This window comes from Papaver somniferum, chromosome 10 (assembly GCF_003573695.1).
Source record: "Papaver somniferum cultivar HN1 chromosome 10, ASM357369v1, whole genome shotgun sequence".
Classification (NCBI taxonomy): Eukaryota; Viridiplantae; Streptophyta; class Magnoliopsida; order Ranunculales; family Papaveraceae; genus Papaver; species Papaver somniferum.
The window spans coordinates 144,182,406-144,207,605 of NC_039367.1; the positions used below are offsets into that span (position 1 = coordinate 144,182,406).

Genomic DNA, 25,200 nt, shown 5'->3' on the forward strand with positions numbered 1-25,200 from the left:
TTTATATTTTGTGTCCAATCTGCTGGCTGTCAGGAATTGATCTCTGGTTAATCCAGTATGTGCAGTATACCTGCACTTCTGGTAATGTTGATGTATCATCCTAGAAGGTTGAGACCTTTTTAAAAGTTAAAATTCTTTAGTGATATCTTTGATGGAAGAATGATGTTGCATTTTCTTTCCAGCTCTTTTTTCTTTGTTGCAAATTTAATTCTGAAAAAGGCTATTTAATGCTAACAAACACGGAAATGCAAGCATATATCAGTGCTTGTTGTCAGCTACAGTCCCCATAGTGATGCTGAAGATGGGAAGGTTTTTTTATCAAAACAAATAAATAAAGACCTATTTTTTGGAACTACGCATTCTCTTTCTTGTTCAGAAGGTTTATCTTTAAGCTGTTAATGGGAATTCATCATGCTGATGGATACTCGAGCTCTAATATCTCTACTGAAAACATGTACTACTTCAAAATCATTAAAACACGGCAAGATTCTCCACCAAAAGATCATCACAACCGGGTTACAAAAGAACATCGTTTTCTGCAAAACTCTCATCAACTTTTACTTGTCATGCCATTCATATGAATCTGCGAAGCAAGTTTTCCAAACCATTGAGAATCCATCAGACATTAAGATATGGAATGGATTAATATCAGCTTACACCAAGATCCAATATGTACAATGAAGCAATTGATTTACGGCTTAACCCTTATCTCAAACCTGATAGTTATACTTACCCGAGTGTTTTAAAAGCGTTTAGTGGATTAAGAAAAGTGAATGAAGGAATGAAAATTCATACTCAGTTTATCAAATCTGGGTTTTTAGGATTTGATGTTGTTGTTGCTAGTGCACTTGTTGGTTTATATGCGAAGTGCAATCGATTTGACAGTGCGACAAGTCTGTTTGATGAAATGTCTGACAGAGATGCGGCGTCTTGGAATAATGTGATTTCCTGTTATTATCAGAGTGGGATGTCTGAGAAAGTATTGGAATTGTTTGAAGAGATGAAGAAGAGTTGTTGTTTCGAACCTGATTCAGTTACATACACGACTGCTTTGTCTGCGTGTGCTAGGCTTTTGGATTTGAAAAGAGGAAAGCAGATTCATTGGGATGTTAAAAGAAGTGGGTTGGAATTGGATGGCTGCTCTTGTGGATGTGTATGGGAAATGTGGTTGTCTTGAGATGGCTAGGGAAGTTTTTGATCGGATTCCTAACAAGAGTGTTGTTTCATGGAATTCGATGATTAGTGGGTTTGGATTAAGAGGTGATGTTCGCTCATGTTTGGAGCTTTTCCGGAGAATGAACAGCGAAAATGTGAGTCCCAGTTCAACTACAATCAGTAGTTTACTAATGGCTTGTTCCAGACACAGTAAATTGCAGGAAGGAAAATTCTTGCATGGGTATCTCATAAGAAATGGAACTGAATTTGATACGTTCATCAGTAGCTCACTTATGGATCTTTACTTCAAATGTGGAAGCATTGGTATGGCTGAACAAGTCTTCAAAAGTACACCTAAAACTGACATAGTCACTTGGAATGTAATGATCTCTGGATACGTTTCGGCTGGTTCTAACTTTAAGGCTCTTCAAATCTTTAGTGATCTTGGTTTTTCTGGTGTGAGACCAGATGCAGTTACTTTCACTAGTATTTTACCAGCTTGTTCACAATCAGCAGCTTTAGAACTTGGTAAAGAAATTCACCAATCCGTGGTCGAAAATAGACTGGAATCCAGTGAAATAGTCATGGCTGCTCTCTTAGACATGTATGCTAAATGTGGTGCTATAGATGAAGCACGTAAGATCTTCGATCAGTTACTGGAGAGGGACTGCGTTTCATGGACTTCTATGATCACCGCATATGGTTCTCATGGTAAATCTGCGGAAGCTCTGGAGATATTTTCAAAGATGGAAGAATCTAAAGTAAAACCAGACGAGTTACTTTTCTCGCAGTCATATCTGCGTGTAGTCACGGAGGGTTAGTTGATGAAGGGTGTCATTATTTCAACCAAATGACCGATACATACGGGATATCACCCACTGTAGAGCATTACTCTTGCTTAATTGATCTCCTTGGCCGTGCTGGAAGATTATATGAAGCATATGAAATCCTTTGTACCACTCCGACCATAAAATCTGATGATGGGTTGTTAAGTACTCTAATTTCTGCGTGCACAATGCACGGAGATATACAATTAGGAGAGGAAATTGCTCGACAAATTATTGAGAAGGATCCTGATGATCCGTCTACTTATATTGTGCTGTCAAACATGTATGCTTCTCTTGGGAAATGGAGGGAAGCACGTCAGGTCAGACTAAAGATGCAAAAGTTGGGATTGAAGAAGAATCCTGGGTGCAGTTGGATTGAGGTAGATAAGAAGATTCATTCTTTCTTAGTTGAAGATATCTCGCATCCGTATTCTGGAATGATATTTTCTTGTCTAGCTGACCTGTTTAGGCACATGGATGAAAACGAATCAACAATGCCACAAAACCTTCATCTTTATGGATAATTCTGGAGGCGTAGGGATGAAAAGTGAGCACAGTCACAAATTACACTATGGTTGTTGCATTTGTGTTCTGGAGATTAAATATCTAGCAGAAGTAGCTTTGCACCAGATAGTGTCAACAACAGCAACAACAAACATAGGTACTTGATGTGTAGCCGTTGTTACTGCTTTTGTAGCTGACGAATCTGCATATAAGTATCCGAATTCTTGTAAATTAGTGTATCAATGATAGTTTTCATTCTCAGTTGTAAATGAGCATCAATGATAGTTTTTCCTTCTCAGAGATTGTCTAATTTACCCGAGTCAGATGATCTGTTTCATCTGGTTCACATCCGAGTCAACGAACCTGGTTTGTGAATCTGGTGAGTTCCTGTACAGAATGGGAGAAGGAAAATTGCCTATTTTTTAACGCTTCAGTCTTCACACACTCATTCTTCTTCTCCTCCTCCGGTCTTCGTCTCACTCTCTCTGAAAGTCTCCGGTGCCAAACTCCATTTCTCAGTCGACAGTCGGCCGTATTTCGATAATCTCTGTCATAGGGATCGATTTATTTGTTTACAGTATTGAGTTGAAGTTCATGAAATGGAATTTATCAAGTTCATCGATCAAACAGTACGAGAAATGTAAGTTGATGTGCTAAATTACTCTTCATTCTTCAAGATATGTAACTCTATTTGATCAAACTGCATCGTTTCGGTTTTGATTTTGATTTCTTAATTTTTTTTTTTATTTTCTTGTAGAAAGAAGGAAGTGAATGTTAAAATTCTTAAAGTTCCTGAGATTCAACAGAAAGTAAGTAATTAATTTCCTATTTTCCTTTGAGATTCTTCATTTTATTGATTAGTTTTGTGAGATTTCTTTCGTGAATTTGATCAGTACCAAAAATTAAGAATACATTGCCATAGATCTGCCATAGATTTTGCTTGTTTTCGTTAGATTCCTTTGAAACCCTAGGATTTCTGTATTTTTTAGTTATAACTATAGTTAGATTCAACTAATTCATGCTTCTATGATGTTCGTCCAAATTATTGCGAGATTGATTAATGTATTTGCACTTGCAGGTTTATGATGCAACAAGTTATGAACCTTGGGGATCTCATGGGTCTGACTTAACCGAGATTGCTCAAGCCACTAAGAAATTGGAACATCTAGCTCTATTTCCTCTGTTGATTGGTACTAGGTAGGTTTTTTCTTTTCCGATTACAATAGTGGAAACGCAATTGTTTGTCTTCTTTAACATGATTTTAAGTGTAAATTGTTATAATGTTGTCTAGTACTGATTGTAAGATCATAATGAATGTACTTTGGACAGGATTGGCTGATGGTGGCAGCAACTGGCGTAATGTCTACAAGGTAACAGGACTTGTACTATATTGTTATTGTTCATGGTTGATGGTTCTTCATGAAATTTCAGACTCTATGAAAACTATAGCTCCTAGCGACCTTTCTTTTTGTAATGAGTTGTTTTGTTTCGTTACCTTACATCTGGCTGTGAAAAATGCATTTTTCTTTCAACAGGCTTTGGCTGTTATGGAATATTTGGTGGCACATGGATCTGATACCGCAGTTTATGACATCATAAATCACTCTTTTCAAATATCAGTAAGTCATTTTTTGATATTCTTACAAATGGCGTTGTTTCTTATATATGTTGATTGAAGATAGTATCAGCTTTCTTTAAGTTCTGCGCTGCTGATTCACTTTTTGTTGGTGAAGTCACTCTCAACTTTTGAAAATGTTGAACTCAATGGGGAAGACATGGGTATGAGCATCAGAAAGAGGCTGATACCATACTTTCCCTTTTAGATGATAAGGATAAAATACAGGAAGTTAGAGATAAAGCTGCTGCGGACCGTGATAAGTGAGTGCAGTTCTCTCGTTGGTTTACTTGTTTTATAACTGAATGAACACATAAGCTTGTTTAGCTACAAATGAATTAAATTTGTGACGTGTAACTGTTCTTAGGTTTTTTTGGACTCTCGTCAACCGGAAATACATGTATGCCTAGTTCAATCATCAAAGGACGGCAAGAAATTCAGCTGCAGTGATCGTCATGGAAGTTTAAGTGCTACAAAAGAGGGGGAAATGTTGGATAATAGTTATGAAGACAGAGAGTGCTTTTAACATGACGAATCACGCAGCGCTATTGCTGGTGGCAATCAAGGGATAAAAGCCAAGGATGTTGCTGTACATAATGGGAGGTTTGTGCTGTTATATTCAATGATCAATAAGTTGCGAATAATTTGTATCCATTTTTCTTTTAGTTGGGGTTACCACTTAAAAGAAAAGATCTGAACCATCTGTGGTGCCGATTCCTGAGTGTATTATAAGTTCAGTTGTCCTTGGTTCAGCATCAACTGGCCCTTGTTGTGCTTTAGTGTACACTACTAAGCAGGTTCATCATAAACGTTGAAAAAATAATTAGGTGTTGGAATTGAGATAATGGATAACTTCTTTTCCCTATATAAATTGTTGGTTGATATTTATATTCTTGTATACTGAATTTGTCTCAGTGATCACACTGCTTCGTCATCCAGCTCTCCAAAGGCCCTTTCTTCCAAGTGTAGTCCCTCCCAAGACTTACCTCTAACAACTTGCGCTGAAGATGATTTTGAGGACTTTGATCCCTGAGAAACTTCAACTGCTGGTAAGTAATAAAAGCTAACAATAATCATTACATTTTCCAAACAGAATTGTTAAGATGCTCTGTGAAAATTTACATGAATCTGGATATATAAGTATGTTCTATTCCTGTTTGGACATGTTGGCCTCTTGGGCTTCTCAAGGAACCTTGTCTGGTAAATACTCTTATACACTGGGTGGAAAATGTTTAACCATGAGCAAGTTTTGATTTAGACCGATAGAATTTTGTTGTGTAGATATATATTTGCGTTGTCTATATGCATGGTTATGTAATGAAATGGGAGTAGAAAGGAGGACCAACCAACAACCCTGCAACTCATACAGAGGTTGATTTAATTTATCCTTCTAGTGATCTAAAAAAGAAATTAATGTAGGGTGACATAGCCAAAAATGGTGGCTTGACATAAGCACATTGATGATCTATTCTAATTTCTAAACAAATCAAAATCGATTTATTGCCTCCACTTTTTGTTGATGTCCTATTGAACTTGTTCTCTAGTATCGGTGCAGCATATTGGTTATTTACTTAGAGGTATAGGATGCCAATCTGAATACATTTTTTGATATAATATTTGTTAACTTGGCAGAGGTAGCTCCTGTACAAGCTGATGAGGTTGATCTGTTGGGTGACTTCATAGATGCACCAAACATTTCTGCCAAAACCCTGCACCTATAGTGCTTCCTCTGAAGTTGATCTGTTTCAGGATACAGTTTTTGTATGAGCAACACCTCGTGTTGATTCTGGAGTTAGCTCCCAGGCTAAGGTCAGTTTTCAATCTCATCATTTTCGAATATAATAGAGAGAAGTGAAACTACGCCTGTTTCATTTTGGTTACAGGACTCTTGTACACATATTATGCTTCTTTTCAGATTCTAGTGCATAGATGGATTAAGGTAGCAAAGCCTCCTCAGATTTATCTTGTAGTGTTTTTTTTTTGTTTTTTTGGGCGAATTATATTCATCATATCCTGTACAACAGTATTTCTTGAATAAAGATTTACGTATTCATATTCTGTACAGCAGCATCAAGAAATCCCTTTTGCATTGCCCACCAAAGTGTATTTTCTAAAACATTTTGATTCGATTTCTTATAAAACCAAGTCTCAATCTTGATTTTGTGTTGCTCTTTGTATATGTGTTTGGCCTCTGATTTAGCAAGATGTATTTCTACCATTTATGCAGGCAAATGTTGATCTGTTTGCTGCGAAGCCTTTCAGTAGTTCTGCATCCTCTTCAACAATGGTCGATTTTTTCACTACTCGAAGACCAGTTTTGCAAGCTAAAACCAAGACTGGGGTTGTGTCTATTAAATCACAAATTGGTGATCCTTTTTCTGAAATGCTGCTGAACAGTGTTGATGAGTCTATTCGTTCACAGACTTTTGATCCCTTTTCTGGAAAGCAGCTGAACAGTTTTGATGACTCTTGACCATTTTGATGCTTTCACTTTTTATACTGATCAAGTGTCCAGAAAACCTGCAGAAATGCGAAGTTCTATCAGTGAGAGGTGCCTTGAAAACCAGGACCCAAATACTTCAACAAATTCTAAGCGTCAACTGAAGAAGGATTCTTTTCAGGTCATCTACTAAGTCGTGGGCTGATTGATCTCAGTATAACTGCTGGTAAGCTTTTCCACTCTGTTGTCTTAGTCATGTTATTTCATTGTCTGCACATTTTCTTTCTATTTCTGTAATTTGACCATCTATCTAGTTTTTCTACAATTGAGGATTGCACTTTTGATTGAATCAAACATTTAGATTCTAATAGAAGTTACAAGACCTACATATTACATTCTTTTGAAAAGTTTTATATTATTATTAATACCATGATTGCCGAAATTTTATTCAAAGTTAATGGTTCATGCAGTAGGACTTGGTATATGAATAGTACATTTACATGGACAAATACTTGATGGCGTCTTATTTTCAACGTTGCAGTGATTTTCTTTTAAGAATCTTTTGCCTACTATTAATGAAAATCCAAATACTAGTTAGTGCATAGTGTATGATGTTAAATCAGTCACACATTACCTGGGAAAAGGTCCTAAATCTGCCGTATTATGGTCCTAAATCTGCCGTATATAATGATGAATTTTTTTAAGTGGGTTATCATTGAACTTTCTATGTCTACTTCTTTTTTAAAGGGAGTTATGCGTGCAATTTGAAATAAATAACAAAGATTAGGATCTAAAGTAACAACTAACAAAACAAACTAGGTAATAGGCATAATAGTCCAGCATTCCATTCATCATTCATTCACGTTACTGATACAGATCAAGCTTAGGCAATAAGACAGGTTGTATGTTCTACCTGCTGTTATTGATATTCCAAAAATAAGAAGAGAATAAGAAATCTAGATAAATAAGAGATGATAATGTAGCTCTTTGCCACCTTTCTTTTTGTAGTGTTTTTTTTTTTTCGTTACCTTACATCTGGCTGTGGAATGCATTTTTCTCTCATCAGGCTTTGGTTGTTATTGAATATTTGGTGGCACGTGGATCATCGTAGATCACTCTTTTCAAATCTCAGTAAGTCACTTTTTGATTCTTTTCAATTGCTTTATTTCTTATATATATTGATGGAAGGTAGTATAAGTGTTCTTTTAAGTTCTGCTTTACTGATTCACTTTTTATTGGTGAAGTCTCTCTCAACTTTTGAATATGTTGAACTCAATGGAAAAGACATGGGTATGATCATCAGAAAGAGGGCTGATACCATACTGCCCCCTTTAGACGATAAGGATAAAATACAGGAAGTTAGAGATAAAGCTGCTGGGGAGCGTGATAAGTGAGTGCAGTTCTTTAGTTGGTTACTTGTTTTGTAACTGAATGAACACATAAGCTTTTTTATCGACAAATGAATCAAATTTGTGATGTGTCATTGTCATTAGGTATTTTGGACTCTCGTCAACTGGAAATACATGTATGTCAAAATTTTACATGATGCTGGATATATAAATATGTTGCGTTCCTGTTTAGACATGTTGGTCTCTTGGTCTTCTCAGGGAACCTAGTCTGGTAAATACTCATAGTACACTGACTGAAAAATGTTAACCATGAGCAAGTTTTGATTTACACCGACTTTTGTAATCTAGATATATGTTCGCATTGTCTTTATGTTCATGTATGAAATGGGAGTAGAAAGGAGGACCAACAACCCTACAACTCATACAGAGGTTGATTTTATTGATCCTTCTTATGATCGAAAAAAGAAAACTAATGTAAGATAGATAGCCAAAAATGGTGGCATGACATAAGCAAACTGATGATCTATTCTTAAACAATTTTAAATCAATTTAAACTGATGTCCTATTGAACTTGTCTAGTAGTGCTACAGCATATGGTTATTTACTTAGGTGTATAGGATGTTAATCTGAATACAGTTTTTGTATCAGCAACACCTCATGTTGATTCTGGAGTTAGCTCCCAGGCTCAGGACAGTTTTCAATCTGATCATTTTCGAATATAATAGGGAGAAGTGAAACTATGCTCATTTCATTTTTGGACTTGTAGTCTTGTACACATATTATGCTTCTCTTTGGATTCTAGTGCATGGCTGAACTAAAGCATCAAAGCCTCCTCAGATTTATCTTGTGATGTTTTGCGGGCGAGTTATATTCATCATGTCCTGTGCAACAGCATTTCTTGAATAAAGATTTACATATTCATACTGAAAATTTCATGTGGCCTGCATGACTTGCCATTAAGAAGTTCCTTCTGCATTACCCACCAAAGTGTATTTTTCCCAAACCAAGTATCGATGTTGATTTGCTCTTTGTTGATTTGTTTGGGCTCTTGACTTAGCGAGATCTATTTCTATCATTTATGCAGGCCAGTGTTGATTTATTTTCTGTGAAGCCTTCCAGTAGTTCTGCATCTTCTTCAACAATGATCGATTTTTCGCCACTCGAAGACCAGTTTTGCAAGCTAAAACCAAGACTGGGGATGCGTCTATTAATACACAAACTGGTGACCCCTTTGGAATGCTGCTGAACAGTTTTGAAGAGTCTATTAGTTCACAAACTTTTGATCCCTTTTCTGAAAAGCAGCTGAACAGTTTTGACGACTCAGACCATTTGGATGCATTCACTTTTTATTCTGATCAAGTGTCCAGAAAACCTGCGGAAATGAAAAGTTCTATCAGTGAGGGGTGCCTTGAAAACTAGGACCCAAATACTCAACAGATTCTAAGCATCCACTGAAGAAGGATCCTTTTCATGTCACTTCGGGAGTTTGGGCAGATACACCAAGTCGTGGGCTGATCGATCTCAATATAACTGCTGGTAAGCTCTTCTCCACTCTGTTGTCTTAGTTATGTTATTTCATTGTCTGCACATTTTCATTCTATTTCCGTAATTTGACCATCTATCTATTTTTTCTACAATGAGGATTGCACTTTTGAATCAAACATTTAGATTCTAATAGAAGTTACAGGACCTACATATAACGTTCTTTTAAAATGTTTAATATATCCTAATATCATGATTGCCGAAATTTTATTCAAAGTTAGTGGGTCATGCAGTGGGACTTGGTATATAAATAGTACATTTACAGACAAATACTTGCTCGTTTATCGCTCACAAGTCTGTTTTGGTGCGAAAATGAATCAGCCAATCCTACACTTTTACAAGGTTTTCTGACAGTCTTTTCGCAGTTGATTTTTACAGCTTGTTATATTGATTTTTCTTTTTTTGTGGGATTTCAATTCAAAATTGCAGACAAGAAGGCCACAATTTTACTTGTATGGGTAAAGCTATGGTTACTGGTTCTGGTCATGGAAGTAAATCTGGGTTTACATAAATAATACTGTTGGTGGAGGCGCCAACATCTTCTCAACCCTAAACTCAATAATACAGTTTGGTAGCTTCAAATCATATTCTATACTATCATGCCATGTGTAGAAACACATATTTTCTCACCGTGATGTAAATAGAAATCGAAAGCACAAATGAGAACTATAGCTTACAAAATTTCTAAAATGTACATCATTATCAATTGTATGAAACTATTAAACCCAATTCTCCAAGGTTGCAGTGGATATGGAATAAGGTTAGTAGTGGTGTGGGCATGTTCCTCTGTATGATCGTGCTGCATTTGTACAGCACCACAGTAAGGCCCGGCCCGCCTACCTATACACTCTTTGCTATTCCTCGGAGTTGATTCCAGGACCTTCCTTTGAAAATCGTGCTGCATTTGTACGGCACCACAGTAAGACCCGGCCCGTACCTGGATAGACTTAGTCATCTAACAGGCCCTACCGTCAACCCAGCCCGCCTTGCTAGTCGGATTTGATTCCAGGACTTTCCTTTCCTTGGTGGTTGCTAAATTCCCACTTGGTAGTAATTAGGAAAGGCAGTTCCGCTCAAACTAGGAAAGAGGTGGTACCCTATCAAACAAGTACGAGTATATATAAATCGATCGTCGGGGCTGTGGTTTATTATATTTTCACGTTCTCACACATAAAGAGAGACCTCCAAGAAGAATTATTTTCGTTTTGGATAGATCAATGGCACATAGAATTTTGAGAGACCCGGAGGTTGATGGATGGGAGTCGTCTGATTTTCCCATTCTCTGTAATTCATGTTTGGGTGATAATCCATATGTACGAATGGTAAGAAACAAAATCCTTTTCTCTATCTTTTATTTGGTTTAGAGTAGTTGTAGATGAACCCTAACCTCTAATATCATTTTTTAGGTCAATAGTACAATCACATAAAAACTTTACCAGTACATAGGCAACTTCTAATTTATTATGAAAACCTAGAATAGTTTTTCAAAATTTTGATTTCTTATTATTGGTCATGTTTTACTGCTAAAAAGCATATTATAGCATTTAGAATCCGACTATCTGGTTAGACTCACAAAGCATGCATGCTTCCTTTTGTTGCAGAAAATTGATCTTAATTAACGTTTTTTTCCTTCTTTTTCTGTGTTTGTAGACTAAGAATGAGTTTGATAAGGAATGCAAGATCTGCACGAGACCATTCACGGTTTTCCGGTGGAGACCGGGTCGTAATGCCAGGTACAAGAAGACTGAAATTTGCCAGACATGTAGCAAGCTGAAAAATGTTTGCCAAGTCTGTGTCTTGGATCTGGAGTATGGACTGCCCGTTCAGGTTCGAGACTCTGCGTTAGCTATAGATTCCTCTGACTCCATTCCAAGGAGTGATGTGAACAGGGAGTACTTTGCAGAGGAGTGCGATCGAAGGGTACGTTTCACTTTATACTCTATGCCTTAGAAATTGTATGTTAAAGTTGCACCAGTGCTAGCTTGTTGTTCAGATTGTACGGATGAGCATCAGTTAGATTATTTGCTCTCTTTTCATCTATTTTAGTTGCAAGTTGCTTCGTGCAAAGTAGAGCTTCTTAACTAATTCATGCTACTGTTACGCTTATTGCAGGCAAGGATGGGGATTGATTATGAGTCATCCTACGGAAAGGCTCCACCTGGTAATACCATATTAAAGCTTCAAAGGACAACACCTTATTATGACAGAAACCGAGCTCCTCCTTGCACTTTCTATGCTTGGGGCATATGTAATAGAGGTGCTGCATGTCCGTATCCTCATGAAATGCCTGTAACTGGGGAGTTGTCTCGCCAAAACATAAAAGACCGTTTCTACGGGTACGTTAATCACTTACATAATTTATCATCTGTATAAAACCATAATTTCCTGCTTAATCATATTAGTATCTCCACCGTTACAACAAGACTGTTTTTCCACTGTTTTTCATCTCTTCAAATATAATAGATTGCTTATCTCTGGTTTATATACCCTTTGCAGTGTCAATGATCCGGTGGCAGCAAAACTGTTGAAGAAGGCAAGTGATATGCCGTCACTGGCTCCCCCTGATGATGAAAGCATCAAATCCCTTTACATTGGGGGTCTCGATACTAGAGTTACTGAGCAGGACCTGATAGACAATTTCTATTCCTATGGAGAGATTGAGTGTATAAATTTTTTGCCATCGCGACCATATGCTTTTGTAAATTACAAAACCAGAGAAGGAGCAGAGAAGGCTGCAGAAGACCTTTCTAATAAGCTGGTCATAAAGGGTCTGAGGCTGAAGCTTTTGTGGGGGAAATCTCAAGCCCAGAGGGCAAATTTTGGGAGCCAAGATGATGAAGCATCAAGACAGGTTCAACCACAACCTATGTCTTACTTCAATATTCCGCCTCCACCTTCCGCGAATTGTTACCCATCCATGGATCCTCAAAGGATGGGAGCTTTTGTTCCATCCCAGGAAGGTTGCAGTAACAGTCCAAGTATCACAAGTTATACCCAGCAGGGAATGTATTATCCTTACTAGAATATGAGGAATCTAGCTCTATGTAATTTCCAATATAAACCTGGATACTTTTTACACATATTTTTATTCTTTGTTTTTTAATGTTCTTCAATCTTGATAAATTAAATATCCTGATTGACGAACTCTTTGTCTCAAGTTACACTAGTGGCTAACAAAATAGGACCTAAGACATAAAATACACTAGCACCTAAAACACGGACAAATACTTACTCATTCGTCCCGGCGCCATGGTGTGGGTATGGTTTACTCTACGAAACATAGTAGCAAATCGAAGGGCAGGAATATAAGGTTTTGGCGCCATGTGCATTACTCTGGAAAGTGGATTGGCATCACAAGATGGCTAGTCATTAGAAGAAGCAAAATAGTCGAGACAAGCACTGATCAAGTAGAAAAAAACGAAATTAGACTCTCAGCCCAACTGTTCCGAAATGAAATAATTTGCAATAGTCTCCTGTTTTTCTTGTCAAAGGAAAAAAAAAAAAAATCATTCTCCTGTGTTGAGAATTGAGTATTCTGGAGTTCTTTTTCTTGGGTTTCCTTCATCTGCCGGGAAAACGACTCCCGCCAAAAGCCTGATGGATCGCTGACGGAAGCTTGATCTGGTGATGTAAGAACCAACAACCGTATTATAAAAATTACTTTGACTTAAGGATAACATAGCTGATATGGCCGACTTGGTCTAAGGCGCTGGTCCGAAAGGACGTGGGTTCAAATCCCACTGTCTACATTACATTTTTACTCTGGAAGGATGATCTGGTGTTTGAAATCGTCGATAGCCATCAAAATTTTATTGTCTGCCTTGTTCAATTTTGATGCTAGAAGTGAAAAAACCTTGCTTGTGTGTATGTATGGTTCCTTAGGTGATGTAGTATTGCTAGATAATGGGATTATCTGTTCAGACTATCTGGAAGGTTTAAATGCCCATGGGTCATTAAACTAGGTGGGAACCCTGTGACTCAAACAGAATAAGATGAAGTGAATGATCGTCTTGAATTTCTTAGCTTGAATGATATTAATTTTGTTGGTAATTATACTTGGTCTAATCGAAGGATTGGTAATTAATTTTGAAAGCATTGACAAATTAAGCCTTAGGAAATGCTAAATGGTCTGATGTTTTTCCAAATTGTGTTGTTTATCATTTGCATGCTCTTGGTGGTGATCATTGTACCATACTCCTGGTTAGCTCCAGAGAGGAAAACTCTACTATGAAACCTTACAAGTTTAACAAGTGTTGGTTTCTGAATAGTACTTATAAGTAATAACTGGACTAGTTAGGAAATACCTTTAAATTCACTAGATCTCTTTTCAATGTCAAGCATGTTCTTAGAAATTGGAATATACATACTTTTGGAAATATTCAGACTAGCTCAACATCAGTTAGCTTTGGCCAGTTGTAACAATACTAGTAGACATAGGTATGAAATATATAATCTAGAGAAAAATATCAAGTATCGGTATGATGTCCAAACATGAGTTTTAAACAGCTGCGGAACCAGAAATTAAAGTTGAGGGGGGCTAAAAAATAATTTCTATAAAATTTAGTGGACTAAATACTAAATTATGGTGGGTTAGATATTAAATACATGATAAAACTAAGGGTTATAACATGAATATTATGATTTTAAGGGGGTTAGAGCCAGGGTTAGTCAACCCTCGGCTCTGCCCCTGGTTTTAAATTCAAAGAGCTAAGGAAAATATCTTGTCTTTTGAGGATACAAGAATACTAGGTATTTTTACGATATAGTTAAATTTATGAAAAGAAGAATGCAGATTGATTCTTTGCAGTCGGGGATTCGAATATCGCTGACTGATAGAGAAAGCATAGCTAAGGAGTTTAGGAATCACCTTTTAAATATCAATCAAATTAGTAATCCTTCTCACTCTGATCTTTTTCTGAGTAACATTATCCCTTGTATTTCTGTCGGGGAGTGAAACAAATTGTGTTTCAAATGAAATAAAACCGTGGATCTCTCCAGGTGGACCAGGTCCTGATGGTTACCCGTCAGGGTTGTACCAACAAACGTGGGATATGGTTGGTGAAGATACAATTAAGGTAGTTCAAGTCTTTTTCACTCCAAACATCTTTTAAAGCATATAAATCATAGTTTTATGGCTTTAATCTCTAAATCTAATTGCCCTCAACATACCTCCGACTTTAGACCAATAAGTCTAAGTAATTAATAATGTCCTATACAAAATTATAAGCAAACTCTTAGCTAGTAGGTTTAAGAAAGTCATGGACAAGTTCCTTATCAATTAAGCTGCCTTTTAGCTTTCGACAGATAACTGATAATATCGTGATTGCGCATGAGATTGTTAAAAGTATGAGAAAATGTAAAGCTAAGAAAAAGAGTCTTATGGCTATTAGACTTATACGTCTAAGCACTTTGATAGAATTGAGTGAGATTTTTTGATTGTCGTGCTTAAAAAGCTAGGGTTTAAAAATTATTGGTGTAAGGTGATTTATTCTTGTTTCCATGTCTATGTTTTGAATGGTTTACCAGGTGAGATATTTTATCCTACCAGAGGCCTTAAACAGGGAGGCACTTTGTCTACCTATTTGTTCATTATTTGCATGAAAGTTTTTTTTTAGGCTTATCCTTAGTGCAGAAAATAAAAATGAGAATCAAGGTATTAAAGTTACAAAAACAGTCCAACAATAAGTCATTTTTATTTATTTTTTGCGAATGACTGCCTTATTTTCACTAGGGAAAATATCAAATGTGCTAAGAGTCTTGATAACATGCTTAAACATTCTGGGTAGTCAATCAATTTTGATGCCTCTGGAATGACTTTTAGTCTTAAAGTGAATATTGGCATTGAAGTTCAGATTACAAATATCTTAGGAATCAAGAGGTTAGCTCTTCAGGACAAGTACCTTGGTGTCCTATTGTTAATATATCGAAATAAGATGAAGACTTTGGGCCATTTGGAAGGTAACTTCCATAATAAAATGGCAACATGGAAGAGTAAGTATATTAATCAGGCTACCAGGACTGTCATGACACAATCTGTGATGGGTCTTTAGCATCTCATCACTTAGTGGTCTTTCCCATGCCTAAAAGGCTTACTGATAGGTTGGTAAATTTTTCTAGAAGAAGAAGCAAAATGGCAGAAGTTTTACGTTGAGAGAATAAGATTCTATTGCTATGCCTAAGGTTTTAGGAGGGTTTAAAGTTTAAACGTTAAGAAAAATGTAGACCTAAATAAAGTGTTGCTTGTCAAGATATCATGGAGAATATTGAACGAACCTGATGCCCCATGGACTAGGATCTTAGGAGATACGTATTTTCCTTCTGTTAAACCTTTTCACATCATTAATAACCACGAGCTTTGGGATGGAAGGGTATTTGTGAGTGATTGGAAATAATTGGGGATAATTATTGTTGGGAAGTGGAGGATGGGAAGATTATATTTATTTGGGATGATAAATGAATACCTAATAGGCTTGACTTAGTTTTGAAAAAGCAGGGGTCTAACAACCACACCCAATATTTCGCTTAGCAATCTGTATGGACAAACTCCAATATACTTTCAAGAGAATCAACTAGACAGTTAGACTCAATCTTAAGAAAAGTATATCCATGTATCTCCCAAGAAATCCTTACCTGGCTTATTCTTTTCTGGCTGACGACCTCTGTGTATAAGTACCCGTGTTAAGTGAAACCAAGCTCTCCATATAAATCACGAATTGATGGGTTCCATACATGCAGAAAACGGAACTAGGCCGGACTTTCAACTTTGTCTGTAGCCAGTGATTCTTACCAACTTGTAGTCTACACTATATGTTGTTGATGGACATTAAAGAAACAACATATAGTGTAGTAATTCTAATGACATTGTATACCAATTAACAAAAGTGCTATGGCTTCTCTCCCATGCATGGTGCTAGTACCTGTTCTTCCTCCTTTTACAGTGATGTGCTGATATCTTATTTCTCGGACTCTCATCATCATATGAAGTCCATGTTTTGCATACTCGTTTACTCTGTAAGGTAGCTTCAATGGGTAAGTGAGAAAGTAATATGTTTTCCATGATATATGTGGGAAGGTTCTCCATGAAGATGAATCTGCGTTCAAAAGCAAATCAATACAAAATCAATCCGATATTCTTAATTAATTGGTTTTAATTCCTTGGATACAATAAACACAGGTGGTTTGTATTTATAAGAAAAAGATCAGAACACTACAAACCAGTTGAAAAAGAAAAAAAATCCACACGACAGAGAATGAAGAGAAACTGGAGAGACTTGCAACCAACTTATAAAACCCTAGCAAGACAGGGAAGAAAAGGCTAAAAACTTCATTGGTGCATATACGTACAAAAATCACATTACTTATATATCCTCCAAGCAAGCTATATTTACTATCCCCACTTTCCCTATTTCTCATATACATTAATTTCTATCCCTGATTATCTTATGTACCACCCATCTAAATTTTCAAGAGTTATGCTAACGTCCTCCCCCATTAGTCGGTCAACGAAATCCTCACTCTTGAATGGCCGAAAAACAAGTTATACCTCATCATGACCGTTAATTTTAAATACAATTGATTCGATCTAATGTTACAAATTAAGGGATAGTGTTCACCCTCTTTTTGTGTTGGGTGGTCCGACGAAACCTTTGCATCTAATTGGTTGAGATTCTATAAATATTCTCACACCATGTTTATGTAATTAAAATAAGATCGTGTTCATAAGATTTAAATTGAATTACTCAAAATAGATTTATAGGACAGAAATATTTAAAAAAATAATAATTTCTTTTGAGCAATCGTCAACGAAATCCTAAGGTATCAGTCAAACATCATACGTAGAAAAGGTTTCAGTCAATCCGTTTTGACGGACAGAGTCAAATCGGTCAGAGCTGGTTGGAAGCGATTCGTATCGAAGTGACTGAAATATCCTTAAATTGGTTAACCTAACCATACCTGGTATAGATATATAGTAGTTTCTCTTTTATTCTTCGTACTCCCTCTTTATGGTATCCCTCAGTTTTTTCTTCTTCATCGTTGGTTAAAAATCGTAGTACAGAGTTTCGAGCTAATAGTATTTCAAATCCAGTTGATCTAAATATAATAATCTACTTCCATCATGTGCGTACGTTGCTATTAGTTGTATACGTGTATGCTTAGGGCAAACTACAGAGTTCCGTTCATCAGTTTTGTTTTTATTAATTTGTTACTCTTTGCATACCAATTTTCAGTTAAGTTCTTGATTTGAGTTGATTTATATTATGCCCTTGTTTGTCAAAAGGTACTAATTCTAAATTTTCTTGATTTTTATTGGGGTAATCTGTAATTAATGGCTACAATTTTAGGACCGTCACCATTGGCATCTTCAAGTGCTCAATTGGGTCACAGTTTTATTCATTCTGCTTCAGATTTCTCTATAGAATTGCTTCGAAAAGGTGTGGAGCAGTATTACTAGTTCTTGGTTAATGTCTCCTGAGAAGCAATCCTCTAACGATGGATGCGGCCTATGAAAGTCAATTGTAAGTTTTAAGAATCAAGAAATACTGAAATTGGCAGAGGAAGTTGTATCAACTAGACAGTCAGACTAGACAGTTGGCAGAGAAAGTTGTCCAGTCTGACTGTGTGCGAGTTTGAGATACACAACTATCCACACAAGTCAGATTGCCACAAACACAGACTTATAAGGTCTTAAACTTGTTTTCCTGCTCTGATACCAATTGAAAAAGCGGGGGTCTAACAACCACACCCAATATTTCTCTTAGAAATTTGTATGGACAAACTCCAATATACTTTCAAGAGAATCAACTAGACAGTCAGACTCAATCTTAAAAAAAGTATATCCAAGAGTTGTATCTCAATTTCTCAATTCAATCTGCAATCAAACAAATAGGAATTTGCGAGCCCGATTGAATATAACAAATAACTTGGACGGTATAAAAAACCAATATCCAAGTGTCAATCAATTTAATGAACAACCCAAAGGTCGGATTCACAAACTGATTGAAATTATGCACAACCTGTGATATTTCAATTATATAGTAGAAAACATAGTGCGGAAATGAAATAACACAGACACCAGAAATTTTGTTAACGAGGAAACCGCAAATGCAGAAAAACCCCGGGACCTAGTCAAGATTTGAACACCACACTGAATTAAGCCGCTACAGACACTATCCTACTCCAAGTTAATTTCTGACTGGAATGTAGTTGAGCCCAAACCAATCTCACACTGATCAAGGTACAGTCGCATTCCTTACGCCTCTAGAACCACGCCGGATTCTACGCACTTGATTCCCTTAGCTGATCTCACCCACAACTAAGAGTTTCTACGACCCAAAGTCGAAGACTTGATAAACCAATCTGTCTCACACAGAAAAGTCTATTGAATAGATAAATTTGTATCCCACACATATATCTATGAGTTTTGTTCCTTATTTTGATAAATCAAGGTGAACATGAACCAATTGATATACCATACTTATATTTCTGAAGAACAACCTATAAATATCAATCACCTCACAATAATCTTAATCATATGGTAGTGAAACAAGATATTGTGGAATCACAAACGATGAGACGAAGATGTTTGTGACTACTTTTTATCTTGGCTATCGGAGATTAAATCTAGAGCAATTAGAGAAGATATTACTCAATCACGATAGAAAACAATAAAATCAGAACGCGAAACTACAGAGAAATAGATGGGTCTGGCTTCACAATCCCAATGAAGTCTTTAAGTCGTTAACCTATTGGGTTTTGGAAAACCTAAGGTTACAGGAGAATCAACTCTAGTCACAACTAGTATCACACATGAGGTGTGGGGATTAGGTTTCCCAGTTAATAGAGTTCTCCCTTATATAGTATCACCTTGGTAACAAAGTATTCAATATTCACTGTTAGATGAAAACCTGATTAGACTAGAGCTAATATGTTTCAACCATTAGATCGAACTAAGCTTGTTACACACAAATGAAAAGTGACTTCATTTAGAGATGAGTAACCGTACCTAAACGTGTATACCTTGTTGGGTCACAATAGTTAACCGAAGTTAGCCATATGAACACTTTCGTATCAACCATATTCATCTTAACCATAACTAGTTCAAATGTCTCAAATGAAACTAGTTCTAGAGTTGTTCAATTGTTTATATTCTCATTGAAGTATACAAGACACAATTGAAGAAAAATAGATTTTGACTCACTCGAATCAATTCATGAACATTATAGCCACGGTTTGCAAAATAAAGCATTCCTTATTATATAAATGTATTAGTTCATGAACAAGCCGATTTTAGAACATAACCTACTCAAGTATGCAAACGGGTACGCACACTTAAGTGGCCGGACCAAGTTTGGGTTCGCCGATATACGGACGGTTACGCACACCTTCCAAACTCAGTTGAATTTCCGGAACTTGAAGTTCACGCCAGTACGCATACCGGTATGCATACTATGTGCCTGGACTTTCATTAACTAACCAGTACGCATACGGGTATGCATACCATGGTTCCCGGACTTGGAATAACTTGAAAAAGTTAGCATAAAATTACGCATACTGTGCTATATCAAACCATGGTTATTTGTTCTAAACTCACATTTCAATTAGGCTGCATAAGAACCGTCCCGTCCCATGGAACCGTCCCGGAACCGCAGGAACCGTACCGGTACCGTCCCGAAACCGCGGTCAGATGGGACAGGTACAAGTACTAAAACTGGTACCATGCCTAGAGGAGGTACGAGTAACTGTCCTATGATATTCTCGTCGCGTTCCGTAGTACCGAGGATCTATATCAGTTGAAATTTGTGGTTAAATCCTAGTCGTTGATAGTAGGGGTTAAACCCTTTCTCTATCGTATTCTCTTCATTTTTGTTTCCTCTTAGTTTCATCTTCCTCTCAGAGAAGAGGCGAGAAGAGGTCGTCGACGCACCAGTCACCACCATGTTCTAATCATCATCACCAGTTCTAAGTTCTAATCATCATCACCACACCATCTTCTAAGCCACCGCACCACCATTTTCGTTTTTTATTTACTGCAAGTTTAACCCTAGAAATCAAACAAGCTCCTTCTCGTTATTAACAAACCCTAACATTTTCGATATAATTAACAAACCAGCTTTTTCTATTTGATGCAAGTTTGTCATCCTGGTACATCTTCTTCAGGTATAATTAACAAACCCTAACATTTTCGATAATTTCATTTTGTTTTTATTCATGTATCCTGGTTGGCTTTACATAGTGTTGTTGTTTACTTGTCTAATGATTTAATTGAAAGGGTTCAAATCGTGTAATTTGATGTATAGATTTGTGCAATTGCAAATGAGATATGGATAAATAGGGAATATCAAGGTGTATTCATATCTCCCTGCATTTTTGGTACTTTCATTGATGCATCTGTGTAACTGTGAGAACCTGCAGGTGTTTTATTTTTCTTAACTTTGTATGTGTTTGTGGGTTCTGATTGAAATTCATGTTAGCTAGGTGTTTTGGGTTTAATTTGGTGTGGACTTGGTAAATTGTGTAGTGTCCTGTGAAAAGGTGTGAATTCGTTTCTGCTTGAAACTCTCATATTGGTTTAATTTCTGCTTGAAACTCTCATATTGGCATCAAAAGGTGTGAATTCGTTTATATACTTCACATGATGTAAAGTTTCTAGAAACATTGATGTGAAGTAAATCTGTAATTTGTGTCAGTAAATCTGTATTTTTGAATGAATTTTGTTTTTCAAACCATTTCTTATGCAAATGCAATACTCTGTATTGATGAGCTCTCAGTTTAACACTTAACTTGTTTTTTTCATTTCAGATGGATGCAAATGCAACTCAAAGTCAAGCTGCAACTGAAGTTGGTTTCTTTATTAACCCTACATCTGTACCTGCACCTTCTGCTGATGCACAGCAAGCTATACAAGGAGATCCAAATGAAGCTACAACTCCTGCTGTTGATGTAGCCAAGAATCCGAAATCCACTTCAAAAGCTTGGAAGGATTTCATAAAATTAGATGAGGTATGGGGACAATGTATTCATGTGTTTGTTCGATAATACCTTGCTGATTACTCCCTCTTCTTTCTGAACAAGAACATTACCATTGAGTTTTAAGTCTTACTCTACATGCCTTATGTTATTCACTGACAATCAAAGACCCTCATTCCCACCTGATAATGCTTAGAATGTCAATGTATTTTTTTTATTATTATCCTTTAACAGAGATTGCTGGTTATATGTGCCTGTTGCTAGAATTCGACTCATGCCTTTTATGCATAAACTGAAATATAATTGTTGTTGCAGACATCTTGGGTGTGGTTCAATTGTCAGAGGTCTTGGATGCTTGATGCTTGGAGATGGAGTTCGTTTTTTGTCGCACCAAACTTATGAAAGTGGTCAATTGCCAAAGCGAAATGCTGTTTTTTTGCTTTGCTTTCTGTTTTTTCTAGTTGAACTCTTAAACAGTTAATGTTGTTAAACTTAGAAGTTTAAAGATTTTTCTTAAAGTATGTATCAATTCAGGTCTTAAGAAAGTCTTAACAGTTAAAGTTTTTAAACTTAGAACTCTCAAGATTTTTTGCTTTTCTTTCTTGTTTTTTTTTTTTACATATGCATTATGCATATATGCTGCAGGTAAAGAACCGGTCCCGTCCCGTACCGAGTTAAACAGGTACAGGTCCCGTCCCGTACCGTACCAAACAGGTACAAGGTATAGGTACCGTCCATAGGGAGGTACATGTACTGAGCTAGGCAAAAAGCCGTACCGTCCCGTCCCATGTGCAACCCTAATTTCAATCATTGAAACATTCTTGGAAAAAGACAATAGCTGTCTCACACAAACTATTAGCTTCGAAGCAATTTCAAGTGATCGAATGGTCAATACGAAACATTCTGAGTCTACATCAAATGAATGTCTCACACAAATCATGTAAGATGTTACAAGGTGATTTTCACATGATCATCTTTTGACTTTCGTCAAGAATATAAGATGAACTTGGTTAAAGCGAAAGCTTACCAACACATATTTCGAAAAATATATAAGTGAGTCGAAATATCAAATGTGTATAATCGAAGTCTATATAGCTATACGACTTTTGTCTCAAATAGGAGATAGATTAGATATACTTTTGAATGATAGATGAGTTCAAGTCTCCACATACCTTTTATTGATGAAGTTCCACAAGCTCCCCTTAGTAGTTCTTCGTTTTCAATCGATGAACGCCGTGAAGTCTAATGCTCAACTACACTTTCTATCGCCTAATCCGAGAATTAGCTATAAGTAGACTAGAAATAAAGACTTATAGTTTTGGCAACTAAACTTGACAACAAGCTTGAGATAGCAATGCTTGAGAGTTCGACCGAGCAGTGCTCTAAAAATCTCCCCCTCTGTCAATTTTAGTGACAAAAATATCAATACACATATGGATTACAAAATAAATAAACTTTGTAGCTTCTCATCCAAATGCTTGATTTCCTTGGTTCTTCAACATTACTCGAAATCTTCATCACTTCTAAGTACTCCAGTGATTCTGAACGTGTTCAAATTAGCATCATAATTGTTGAAGATCCGTAGCTATAACAATGAGAAAACAGTAGCTCTCAATCATTGTTATACAGTGTCATAGTATTACTACACAACATTAAAGTCCAATTGTATCACAACTTTGACAACAATACTATGGTGATATGTATCACTCCCCCTTAGTAAATACTTCATCTCACAATGAAAATTACTCCCCCTTACATAATGATCCGTAAACCATATGTATTTTTAGCGTGAACTACACATTAATTCTCCCCCTTTTTGTCAATAAAAATTGGCAAAGATACGAAAACTAGTGGGATCATAATGAAATTCCGTAGAGATATTCATGACCAAAAGAGAACATATCAACTTTGTTTCGATGATTTCACATAGTCGAAACTTAGTGTATTAATCAAGGAGTTAATAGAGATACAAGAAAACTCCAACAATATTCCACAGCCGCACTCCCCAGAAAGTTTTGGCAATTAAGAACAAGTTCGAAAAGAACTCTCCCCATAAAATGTAATTCCCGAAAGAACAATAAGAGCGACCTTACTTTTACAAGAAAAGAATGATTTCTTGGGACATTAACAAATTACATGAAACATGAATTTGTATCCAGAAATCTCAATTAAATTAACCACAAGAGAACCCGTGATTAATTTAATCGGAAATGCTCAACATAAGAGAATTTACGGAGCCACACAGTACTTTCACATAAAAGTGGATCAGGGAAAGATCAATAATGCGGAATATTCAAAGATTCATTCTATTTTACATCAATATTTACATAAAGACATATAATAGGCTTAATCTTTGCAATCAAAAGTTTATCATGTCTTCCGTCAATATTTGCATAATGACATAATAGGCTTAACTTTTGACATATATGGGACAATCATAATTCACGGACGCAACCACACATATCCCATAATAATTTTTGCAATTATATATAAAACCAATAAAGATTAGGGATATTTTGACTTTGGGTCACAAAAAAGTGACCAGAGTTGCGTTTGGGTCGTAGAAAATTTTAATTAGAGTTTGGGTCACGAGACCGTCGTTGACCATCTTGACCGTCAGTTAATTTTTTTATTTTTTAAAATTAACTTTGATTATCTAACTTTGTTAGTTGCCATTATTAACGCCACAATCGCCACCACCACACAACCGCCTCCTTCAGTTCAAGCAACACCAAAATCACCCCCACAATCACCTCGGACACCACCACCAATACCCAATACAAGCAATTACAAGCAAAATGAAATTAGTTAAACCAAAGCAATTACAAGAAAAATACCACCTGCATATGACGACTTCCCGTGACAAAGATGCCACGATAGCTGTTTTCACGGAAAAATATAATTCAAAACCAAACCAAACTTAAATTCTCAAACAACCCATTCTTCTTGATCATTCAAGGACCGGAAAGCACTCATGAATTTTCTTCATTCACTAGCGACAATCAACAGTATAACACACTTCATTGGCTAATCTTCTTGGCATCAGAACTTGCCAAACTTAAACTCAGCAATAAGTTATTTTTCCACTTCTCGATTCAAAACCCTTCAATCTTCTTCAATTCTTCTCGGTTTAGCAACATCACATCTAGTTGTTTTTGGTATCTTTATCCCCAATTTCACGATTTCAAAATCCATCGATTGATAGTAAATTTTTTAACTCATTTCCTGTTAAATTTACCTTAATTTGTTTCCATCTTCTTGTCTTCTTCATTCTACTGTACTCGGTTAATCGACAGCTTCAATTTCTAGTGAAGACATATAAAAGAAAATGTCTTCTCTCGGATTCACGATTTAAATGGCTAAATATGTAAATAATCATAAATCCAAGTTTTACTTTGTCATTTACACATTTAACAGATTTCTTAACGGTCAAGACGGTTAATGACGGTCTCGTGACCCAAACTCTAATTAAATTTTTTCCATGACCCAAACGCAACTATGGTCACTTTTTTGTGATCCAAAGTCAAAATATCCCTAAAGATTAATACTGCAAAATCATCTTCCAAATAAACTTTAGAATCTAAATAAATAAATCTACAAACATTACAAGATGGAAAACGTTGGCAATAACTATGTGTACTCACAATAACTGCTATTCCAAACCCTAATTATCCTTCTTAAAACACAAGAATAAATTCTCATAAGAAGTTTCCTAGACATAATAAAAATCAAGTTTCTTTGATAATTAACATCGTACCTTTGAAAGGGTCCATCATAAAAGGTATCACTAATATCCTTGAT

The 25,200-nt window shown here is 36.3% G+C and overlaps 2 protein-coding genes and 1 pseudogene across 2 annotated transcripts; all 3 read left to right on the top strand.

Annotated features, from left to right (window-relative positions):
• Nucleotides 1–327: 327 nt before the first annotated feature.
• Nucleotides 328–10,169, top strand: LOC113319611 (annotated as a pseudogene).
• On the top strand, nt 3,086–6,574 carry LOC113316400 (clathrin interactor EPSIN 1-like). Its single transcript, XM_026564586.1, has 6 exons — nt 3,086–3,126; nt 3,244–3,295; nt 3,565–3,683; nt 3,778–3,856; nt 4,022–4,105; nt 6,329–6,574. The coding sequence occupies exons 1-6, from the start codon at nt 3,086–3,088 to the stop codon at nt 6,572–6,574; spliced, it is 621 nt and encodes a 206-aa protein (XP_026420371.1).
• Nucleotides 10,170–10,649: 480 nt separating the features above from the next.
• Nucleotides 10,650–12,454, top strand: LOC113316401 (zinc finger CCCH domain-containing protein 40-like). Its single transcript, XM_026564587.1, has 4 exons — nt 10,650–10,754; nt 11,083–11,352; nt 11,545–11,768; nt 11,929–12,454. Exons 1-4 carry the CDS (start codon nt 10,650–10,652, stop codon nt 12,452–12,454), a joined length of 1,125 nt encoding a protein of 374 aa, XP_026420372.1.
• Nucleotides 12,455–25,200: the final 12,746 nt, after the last annotated feature.

Bases quoted from the DNA above. Each gene is read 5' to 3' on its own strand.
- LOC113316400 (XM_026564586.1), top strand. From the start codon at position 3,086: ATGGAATTTATCAAGTTCATCGATCAAACAGTACGAGAAAT. The intron at 3,296-3,564 runs GTAAGTAATTAA...TTGCACTTGCAG, and splicing joins TTCCTGAGATTCAACAGAAA to GTTTATGATGCAACAAGTTA. The intron at 3,684-3,777 runs GTAGGTTTTTTC...AATGTTGTCTAG, and splicing joins CCTCTGTTGATTGGTACTAG to TACTGATTGTAAGATCATAA.
- LOC113316401 (XM_026564587.1), top strand. From the start codon at position 10,650: ATGGCACATAGAATTTTGAGAGACCCGGAGGTTGATGGATGGGAGTCG. The intron at 11,353-11,544 runs GTACGTTTCACT...CGCTTATTGCAG, and splicing joins CAGAGGAGTGCGATCGAAGG to GCAAGGATGGGGATTGATTA. The intron at 11,769-11,928 runs GTACGTTAATCA...TACCCTTTGCAG, and splicing joins ATAAAAGACCGTTTCTACGG to TGTCAATGATCCGGTGGCAG.